Source organism: Durio zibethinus, chromosome 2, assembly GCF_047325235.1.
Source record: "Durio zibethinus cultivar Kanyao isolate XHJ-2024 chromosome 2, ASM4732523v1, whole genome shotgun sequence".
Classification (NCBI taxonomy): Eukaryota; Viridiplantae; Streptophyta; class Magnoliopsida; order Malvales; family Malvaceae; genus Durio; species Durio zibethinus.
Window position 1 is genome coordinate 38,740,286 of NC_143163.1, and position 9,926 is coordinate 38,750,211.

Consider the following 9,926-nt stretch of genomic DNA (forward strand, 5'->3'; position numbering starts at 1 on the left):
CCTTGGTTTGGGACCCCATTGCCCTGGTACAAGAGTTAACAACAAATAAGATAACTGAGATAAGAAGTAAACTGCAAAAATGAAGGGTCTCTAACTCTAACCTCTCTTCACTGAGAGACCTTTTCTTTCATGTCTATTTTTAGGGTTTGGCCTTCGCTTTGTTTTCCCAAATAAAGTCAGTTTTGACCGGTGACTCTGTCCAATTCTTCCCTATCAGCAGCAATAATAGTACATTCCAGTTACCCTGTTATCACATTAAATGTAAGGTCTATCATTAGGTTTCCAGTTAGTGAAAACTGAGAAAATGAAATAATTGCGGGACCATCTATTTATCCAAGCATTTATATAGTATAGTTCTAGTTCTAGCATGTAAAAATTAATCAGTCTTTTCACATTATTTTGGGTAAAGGTAAATGACATTCCTTACATGGAAATATGCTCACGCTTTTGACTGGTTTGATTGAGGTTTTCTTTTGAATGTGCCCAAGATGTTACTATATCAGAAGTTACTTCATTCACTGATCTGACTCATCAGCATCTTTAAAGTAATCAGAAACTGTCAAAAAAAAAAGTTGTTTCCCATTTATAGGTTCCACAAAGTCACCCTTTGAACTATTAATGGCAAAAAACTGAGTATGAAAATGGGAGCCCTGGATTGTGGAATTTTATGGTAAAAAAGCCTTTTTTTTTTTAATTTCTTGCAGGCCATGACTCATGACAGAGTGGGCAGCAGCTGCTGATTACTGTAAAACAGACTTCTCAATCTTCAACCGACTGTTTAATTCTGCAACAATTGATGATTCCGACCTTATTAATCTGTTAAAATTAACATTTCGGAGTCGATTAACTTTTAAAAGGAAAAGCAGATGTACAAAATGAGAAAATTCATGACCATCCAATTTTCTGATCCATCACATTACTGACATAGTGACATGTATGCAACGTACATACATCAGGAAAGCAAAACAAAAAGGTAGTGGCTTTTAAAGATTCAGAGAAAGGTAGCTTAAATCTACCAGCTCTTTAAAATCTCTTTTCCATTTTCTTTTCTTATTCTCTTCTGGTGTTCATTACTGTTCAGTCTTGTAAAACCGTGAAAAAAAGGTGAAACAACTTGAAGTTTTCCAGCTCAAGGTCAACAGATTCATATAAATTAAACTCGACCATATAAATGCAAAGCATTTTTATATGTACCATATTAAATTAGTGATTAATTATGAAAAAGAATGAATACCCTTTTCATGTTTGAATCTAAACAATTAGTAGAATATTTGTTTCTGATAATGATATCAGAAATAAGGCCAGGTGAAAAAGACGAGAAGGAGAGGTGGGGGAGTTAGGGATAAAGTCATTAAAATGACGTTAAGGCAATGGCATTTTTGTACTGTTATAATTAGTTGGGAAAGGAAAGGACAAGTATCCGGTAAATTCTTGGTTGGGGGGTTTGGTTGTTGGGTCAACTTCAGGTGGTTAACTGAAACCCAGGTTAAACCCAATCCTCAAGTTAAAAGAGGGAAAGACCAAGCAAAAAACAAAAATGTATAGGGCATTGATGTCTGAAAGAGATGGAGGGCTAGGTTGGACAGGGCCTGCTGTGTCAAGCTCTCAATTTTCTACATTGAAAAGAAAGGCGTGTCTAGACCTGCACAAACCCAAGCTTACACACATCGCATTATGAAGTCTTTCTTGTCAATATAGAGAGGGACAGTCTAAGAACCCTCATACCCATCAGAGAGAAAAAAATGAAGGGAAAGAGGAAGCTTACACACGTGGGAATGATGTTGGATTTGTTGAAAAGAAAAGAAGGAAAAAGATACTAATAGGAAACTAGTTGAGTTAAGGGGGTCAGTCAGGATCAGTCAGGGTGGTTAACTACTTCAAGCACTATTTTTTAGACACTTTTTTTGTAGGCAGATGAGTAAAGAAAGGTGAACTCAGCCGTTTAGGTTTCTCTTACACATCCTATGGCTGTTTTTGCTGTTTCAAGTTCCACTCATTTCCCAGCCACTGCATGACCTCACTTTTCCTGTCTTTCATTGTTTGTCTAACTTGCTTCTTGTTTTAGTCCTACGCATCCCACCCTTTTTTAGTTTCCTTCTTCTCATAGTATTATTTTAAAATTATCTGCGCAACATGACTTTGTAACAGTTGTATAACAGCATTTGTCAGAAGAGGAAATGAAGGCGTGGCTCACAAGTATGTTATATATCACCAGACAACATGAATAGACTCAGCTGTCACTCTTCCACTCCTTCCTCTTCTTCTCCTCGTTCTTCAATGGGGATGGTTTACCCAGACATGGGTTCTCTTTCCCTTGGTCAAAACTATGGTATGGTAGGCTCCAGTGTTTCTTCCTCACAGGATAGTTATGCTTGCAAGGGGTCAGAGGTAGAAAATGAAAGAGTTTATTGGGGTTTTCATTTCATGGGAAATTGCAAAACAAGGAGCTTTGAGGAAAACCACAGCTCTGATGTTGTGGAGCGTAAGGGCTCTGATTGCAGTGATGGGTTTGGAGATGATAATAGGAACATTAATCTCAATGCCAACTCAAATGAAGAGAATCTCAATCAGAATGCGGTAAGTGGCAAGGAAACAGATGGTGGGCAGTCAAAGCTTTGTGCCAGAGGCCACTGGAGGCCTGCAGAAGATACTAAGCTCAAGGAACTTGTAGCTCTTTATGGCCCTCAGAACTGGAACCTTATAGCAGAGAAGTTGGAAGGAAGATCAGGTATGATAGTGGTAAAAAAGAGTGGCAAAAGCAGTATTATTCTATTCTTTATTTCATTAAAACTTTTCCCACTTTCCATTTTGTTGTTACATCTCTTTTCGTGACATCTTTTACAGTATATTAGAATCACAGTGGTAACTGCTAAGGTTTCACACATTCTGATTCTTGTCTCATGGGTTTGAAGGTAAGAGCTGCCGGCTAAGATGGTTTAATCAGTTGGACCCTAGGATCAATAGAAGAGCTTTTACTGAAGAAGAAGAAGAGAGGCTAATGCAAGCTCATAGGCTTTACGGTAACAAGTGGGCAATGATAGCGAGGCTGTTCCCTGGAAGAACTGATAATGCAGTCAAGAACCATTGGCATGTGATTATGGCTAGGAAGTATAGAGAACAATCGACTGCTTATAGGAGGCGGAAGCTGAGTCAATCTGTGTATGGAAGGATGGAAGAAAATCCAAACTTTGTCTGCACAGATGCAGCCACAAGAGCAGAACCACACCCATACTGTCTCAATATCCCCAATAAAGGACTTGGCATTATCTCCCAATATCAGTTTGGAACCTTCAACGGTGCTGATGGTGGGGTTAATGGTAGCTCAAGTATTTCATCCCACATGACCAGTGGGAAAGAAGAAATCTCAAGCAGCGAGGTCCCTCGTCACAATGGGTTTTGTGCCCAACAGGCACCTTTTGATTTCTTCCCTGGTGTGTCTCCTTTATAATCTCCCTAACTCTCCAAGCTTCTTTGGTGTTTATTATGCAGTTTTATGTATTTGGGTTTCTGTGCTGTTTCTCACCGGTTCCCCTTTTGGAAACCTACCTCGAATTTCTACTACTATTTTATGATTCGCTTTTCTTTCTTTTACAGCCGAACCATATTTGATGATTTTTGTGTTCATTTATTCTATTGCTTTATAGACATTGACTGATGTAACCGTTTCGTTTACCTTTTTGCTGCTTTAAATTCAATCCAACTCACTCCAACCTTTCTCATTTATATATATGTTTTAACATTACGTTCACGTTTTGTCCTTGTTTTAGTTTGCTAGTTCTTTACTTCTTTGTAACTGTTCGTGTTTAACACTTAAAACAGGTCTCAAGAGCAATGACATGATGGGCATGTTCAGCCAGACCAGATCTTGGGATAGGCCCATTGATGAACCCCAAATCTCTGGTTTCTATCCCCACCACCACCACTCTTCATACATGATGGCAATGCAACAGTCAGAGTTCCTCAGCTCCCAAAGTCTCACAGATTCCACTGCATCAACAGCTCAAGTTTCAGCTAGTGAACCTTCATCATCAGTGGCAGGAAGCAGAGCAGCCAGCAGCCACAGCCACTATAAGACCGTTCCGCCACCATTCATAGACTTTCTTGGAGTAGGAGCCACATGAAATTAGAAATACACCCCCCCCCCCCCCCCAAAAAAAAAGAAAAAAAGAAAAAAAAGGGCCTGATAAAGGTTCCCACCTTAATGTGGAAATGGATCAGTGTGTCCCAAGTCATATCCCCAGTATCCTTTTTTTGTTACAACCCTTTCTCTCGAGTCCCAAGACTTTTTCCCAAAAGTTGAAACAAAATAATAAATTATAATTAGTCACAAATAAGCATATGCCGCCTTCTCTATTTTTTTTTTTCATTTACAACTACATATTACAAAAATCAATTCAATATTAAGGTTTGCTTGGTTTTGTTTGTGCATAAAATAATTAAAATAATGAAAAAAAAAACTTTGTTACATAGAGAATCATACGAGGGGCATGAACTTGACGGTGAAAGTTAAACATATATGATGATTATGATGATGATGACGAAAAAACAAGAAAGTGAAACTAGAAATGAAGACATCCCTTTCTCATGGGACGGCAAAACTCACGAATTATGCAACAGAACAACTTCTCCATTGCATTCATGAGGGAAGCTATTGTGCATGAACATCATTCTTTCCCATCATCAGCAGAATCTATCTTTCTCAAGGTTCATGCCATCCACGGGGGGATATATATATATATATATATATATATATATATATATAGGCTGTTTTGAACTGTCTTTAATGCTTAATTGCTTGCTTCATTGGATGCCAAACATCTTAACCTAAACATATGTTGTTATTTAGGAAAAGATCACAATGTTGTCTATGAAAACACCCAAAAAGTTAGGATTTGAATTTTTTTTTTTTTTTTACAAAACTCTCAAGTTGGAATCTTGAAATAAGAAGATAAATCATGAGAAACACAAAATATAGAGGAAGGTAAAATGTTTGACGCTACCATCATGGATTCAAGGCTAGGCTGTGTTCTGTTCAGCCCAATATCCATTTTTTTCTTTGTTCTTTCCCTATATATGGTATTGGGCTTACATTTGGGCTACAAGTAATTTAATTTAGCTCAAAACCTTAAATTTGGGGATCAAACCCTCTTCATATCACTACTTTAATTTGTTGGTAATTAAAATAATATTATATTGTTTACAATTACTTGTACTTAAAAATCTTTTTTTTTTTTTTAAAGATTGTGAGTATATATAAATGAATATTTCTAAACTAGTGGCTGAAAAATCATTAGTTGCTGAAAATTATAAATATGTTACAATTCATTTTTTCTCATTTTTCTTTTGTGATCCTATTTTTAAAATTTTAATGGGTTAGTTATAATTTTCTATAAAAGAAATTTTATTTTAAAGATACTGTTTTTTATTGAAAATACAATTTTTTTTTAAATATTAAGTATTACAGATTCATGTCTACAAACATATTATTTCCTTTACCATAATTGTGATATTTGAGTATTAATTAATCTATCTGCAGCAAAAATTAGTTATCATATAACAAATAGTACAGGTCCGATTTTTTTTAGAGGTATTTATTTATAATATATATATATAAATATCTACATATTTATTAATTTTTTGCATAAATGTTCACAACAAAATTTTTGGAAATATCAGGAGAGAATTTTTTTTTTCTTCAAAATTTTTTATTTTTCAATTTTTTGAGGGTGTTCATAATAAAAGTCCAGATATCTTTTACAAGTTACAACGTTGGAAGCCATTGGGTGTATTAAATAGGTCCCTTGATAGCTTTATGTGGTTTCTTTTGATGTTCATGAAATATCTGAATATTTCAACTTTGGTGCTAACAGATTGAAAACAAACGACAGATTTCTATCTGATTTACATGTTCTAAATCAAGCAAAAACAAACAAGAGAAAAGTCACCATCCATTAGTTTGATGTTATGAAATTATTAAATAATCATGGTTGGTTTAGCGGACTTATTTGTTTGTATGTATATCTATCATATCACAAGAATAGTACGGTAAAAAAAAAAAGAAGAAAAACAAAAGCATATGAACAAAAAAAAGACAGAAAAGAAGAACTTTATTCTCGTCTTTGCTTTATAGAACTGGTTGGCTGAATTCTTTGGTGTTGAGAGTGATAGGTGCTCGGCCTTGACATAAAATTCATGGTTATCTGCTCTACTGAGGGCCTACATCATCCTTTTTTCTATCATTTGAATCTGCTTCTTCATATCCAATAGAATTAACTTCCACATGAGGTAGTTTTGTTTTTATAGTTGGGATCGATAAAGATTGAACTTTGATCACTGAAATTCAGAATTCAACACTTAATCAATGGACCACGGGATGTCGGCAGTAATTTACTTTATAACCAGGACTTTTTTCCTTTTCTTGGTTACCAAGGGAGAGAAATTAACTGTAACTTTAGCTGAGCCTAACATGCATCAATTAATGCAAGTATAGGCACCCATTTCCTGATGTTCTCAGAATTTAAGAGCAGTAGGGCCTTCTAGAAGGAGAAATAAGATATTTATTGTAGCAGCAGAAGATGGAGAATAATACATAATTGAAAACTGAATGTTGCAGGTGATTCACTGAAGCACAAGAGAAAAAAAAAGTGATAAAAAATAGTTATGGATTATGATTAATTTACAAGTTCATTTCAGGATATCTGAAAGTTGTATCATCCAAGTATCTCTCTGTTTCAACTTTCAAGCATATATATCAGTCTCACATAAAAATATCTACCTGAAAACCTAGTTGACCTGCTGTGATCAAGACAAAAACACCCACTTGCATTGTCACAGCAGAGATAAAAGGCAACTAAATGAGCTGGTCAGGGATAGCTTACTCTTCTACCAAGGTAAAAGTAGATAACTAAATGGATAATTCCATTCTCCCCTTCTCTTTTAGTAAGATCATAACCTTAAGGTGAAGGTGGAAAAAATCTGTCAACTACAAAGTGGTTGAATGATGTGAGCTCATAATTAGATCAGTTGCTGACATAGCATAGAGTAAGCAGCTGCTAATATCATCTCTCTTTCATGTGTTCTCGTGGAAGTTGAGGGATCGAGACCAGGCTGCAGGGTTGGCTCGCAACACCGAGAGTGTTTCTAGTCTGTAATTTCTGTCATCGCTGATTTTTGATTGAAAGCCATCAAATAGACCTCCCGAATTGATAGAATTGGTCTTCTTGCTTTTAATCACAAGTGTTGTCAGCATAGAGCTTTTTGCAGTCTCACCAGGATCATCTATCCTCAAAGTTTTTGAATTCAAATCTCTTCCTTCTGACTTATTACTCTCTCCCGAGGGCTTTCCCTTCTCCAAGTTAGCTGGACTGAGAATGTTTTCATCCCTTGAATGCTTCCCCAGAGCTGGAGAAGTTGGACTAGAGCTTGAAGCGCATTGGTTGACAGAAGAGGGTGATGGGGAGGCCACTGGAACATCCCAAGGGCTTGCTACCCCGTAGTTGCTATATGTTGGAGCCGGATGGAAAGACACTGGAAAGCCTGGATCAGGGCAGAGAGTAAGTGGAGATGGAAGCATTGCAGTATTCCAGTGGATTGAGTCCCATGGATAAGGCCAAGAAGGCCTCGTGAAACATGGTACTTTAGAAGGAAACCATTGATAATTCTTATCCTCAGCTTGATTTAAACTAGCCTTGCCTTCCTTCTCTAAGGAATACGAAGCAGTAATCAAAGATTCACCCGAGTGATTATCCTCAAGAAGACTTCTTTGCTCAGGTTTCTGAAACTCATTCTGAACATTAATCCATGTTTTTCCTGAAATATTGAATACTGAAGCTAGAGGTATAGAAGAATCGGAGCCAAAAGTGAGGACACAGCTTTTTTTGTTTTCAGAAGAGGGATTTCGATGTATTCCATTTGCAGCACTTGCTTGAGCTGCTCGGATAGCATCAGAAATCATAATATGATGGTAATGCAGAGCAGAAGAGCTCTTGGTTTTGCGACGACCGGCACCAACTGGTAGGTTCCTCATTGTTCCTCCAGCAGTCCAGTATCTTTGACAGTTTTTGCAAAAATGACGCGGCTGGTTCACGTTGTAATTGTTGTAATAGCAGAACTTGGTTTCCTTGCTATTACATCGTGGACATGGAAGTATCTTGTCAGGCTTCTTCAAAGACTTTTCTTGTGGGGAAGTTGTCTCACTTATGTCTTCGTTCTTAGAGCTTTTAAGCAATGCAGTTTCTTTTTCGGCTAAAGGACTCCTAGCATTGTCGGTGATGCCTGCTAATGGAGCAGTAGTATCATCTAAATCCTCTCTGATCTGATGTGATGTATTATCTTCTTGTTTCTCTTTCTCCGCTGATTCCTAAATCCAGAATTTTAATGAGAAATTACTGACTATACGCAGAAATAAACAAATAAGGACTAATTTAAGCTTGTCTAATGTCATGAAGTAGGAATAAATCTCTATTATACTGCCTTGGCTTTCATGCTAACAAGGAGGAAATCAAGAAGAAAAGGGAGGAAAAAATAATGAAAAAAAGTCCAAAACCCAAACAAAGGACGACCAGTTTAGCATGGCTGTTAAGGGAGTGATATGCAGGCGCTTAAGGCTTAGCCAAAAAACACAGCTTGATCTGTTATTGACAGACTCTATTCCATAGGTCGTTCCAGGCTACGGCTAATATAAGATCATAGTGGCTAACCTTTGCTTCAACTCAGAATATGCCTCTGACAAAAGAATCCATGAGATAGTTTTTTTTTTTTTTTGAAACGTAAAAAAGTCATAGATGGCAGATCATTGAAACCGAACCCTCCAGAAACAGAGCAAGCTCATTCAAGGGATCGAAAAAGATTCAAAAAAGAAAGAGAAAAAAAAAGTATTATAACAGACAATAGAACTAAGGTTCAGCTGGACAACTTGTAGTTTAATAAACATAAATAATGTTGCTCAGTTGTGTGCAAGCAATCGACATTAACCTGAAATGATTGTTTGAAATTGCAAGAACATTTCCCACAGACAACTCAAAACAATCAGCTCAAGCAAATAGAAAAAAAGAACAATCCTTTTTTGAACAAGTTTACAAGGTAGCTGAACTTAATTTGAATATTCAACGCCGACCAAAATAAATCAAACCCAAAACTAATAGTCCTTTAAACTATCAGATGAAAATATATCAGCACAACGCCTTTGACTAGAAATTTGTAAAGCCTAATAGAGAAAATGGGTTGTGCTTGGAATTTCCAAGAACCTAAGCCATTAAGAATTGCAGGAAAACAAAGTCCAGAACAGAGTCAGCGGCTTTCTCAAGTCCTGAACAAAAACCAAGAAAAATACTAAAGCCAACCCGTCAATGATTTCCAGGTTGTGAAAAGCAGTTTGTAGTTTGTAATTAAGAACTTGCAAATATCATATGCCCCCAATTTAAATAGAAAAATTAGAGCTCAAACTCAGTCAACATGTATACCTGGTCTTCCCTGGGAGCCTGAGCTTGAACCCCATCATTAGAATTCACACCACCTAAAGAATTAGACGAAGAAAGAAGATTTGTATCACAACAGTCCTCTTTAGCGGCTCCTATAAAGGAAAACTCATGATCAGCCAAAGCTTTCTCCTGGGTCAATGTCAGCAATGGAATCGTCTTGCCAAACAGCTTTATAGCCGAAGAGTCATTAAGTTTAGACATGGTTGTAACTTGTGTAGTAAACAGCAAACCTTTCTCTTTTTCAGAAAATCATTACCAACTAATTTCCTAATGATTCTCTCGCTGGCTTGTTTGTCTCGGTGACAGTCCCTCAGATTTCTGCTGGTGAATTTGATCGGGGAAGGGAGACTGGAGAGGCAAAGGGTGTTGGGGGCGTGAGATGTTGGGTGGGGTGGTTTAAACAATGGTGGGGAATGCCACATAAGCAAGAGGCAAAAAATTTGGAGC

At 36.9% G+C, this 9,926-nt stretch overlaps 2 protein-coding genes across 3 annotated transcripts; one reads left to right on the forward strand and one right to left on the reverse strand.

The window, feature by feature from the left end:
- Nucleotides 1–1,398: 1,398 nt before the first annotated feature.
- LOC111318334 (uncharacterized) lies at nucleotides 1,399–4,346 on the forward strand. The gene is made up of 3 exons (XM_022921112.2): nucleotides 1,399–2,728; nucleotides 2,913–3,431; nucleotides 3,820–4,346. Exons 1-3 carry the CDS (start codon nucleotides 2,221–2,223, stop codon nucleotides 4,119–4,121), a joined length of 1,329 nt encoding a protein of 442 aa, XP_022776847.2. The 5' UTR covers nucleotides 1,399–2,220; the 3' UTR covers nucleotides 4,122–4,346.
- Nucleotides 4,347–6,645: 2,299 nt separating this feature from the next.
- LOC111318333 (cyclic dof factor 1-like) lies at nucleotides 6,646–9,926 on the reverse strand. Of its 2 annotated transcripts, XM_089756378.1 has the most exons (3): nucleotides 9,462–9,537; nucleotides 8,915–8,973; nucleotides 6,646–8,359 (listed from the first exon to the last, which is right to left on the reverse strand). In XM_089756378.1, exons 2-3 carry the CDS (start codon nucleotides 8,930–8,932, stop codon nucleotides 7,070–7,072), a joined length of 1,308 nt encoding a protein of 435 aa, XP_089612504.1. In that variant the 5' UTR covers nucleotides 8,933–8,973; nucleotides 9,462–9,537; the 3' UTR covers nucleotides 6,646–7,069. The 2 variants fall into 2 exon arrangements, with proteins under 2 accessions (XP_089612504.1, XP_022776845.1); XM_022921110.2 differs by lacking the exon at nucleotides 8,915–8,973 and having other exon boundaries at nucleotides 9,462–9,926.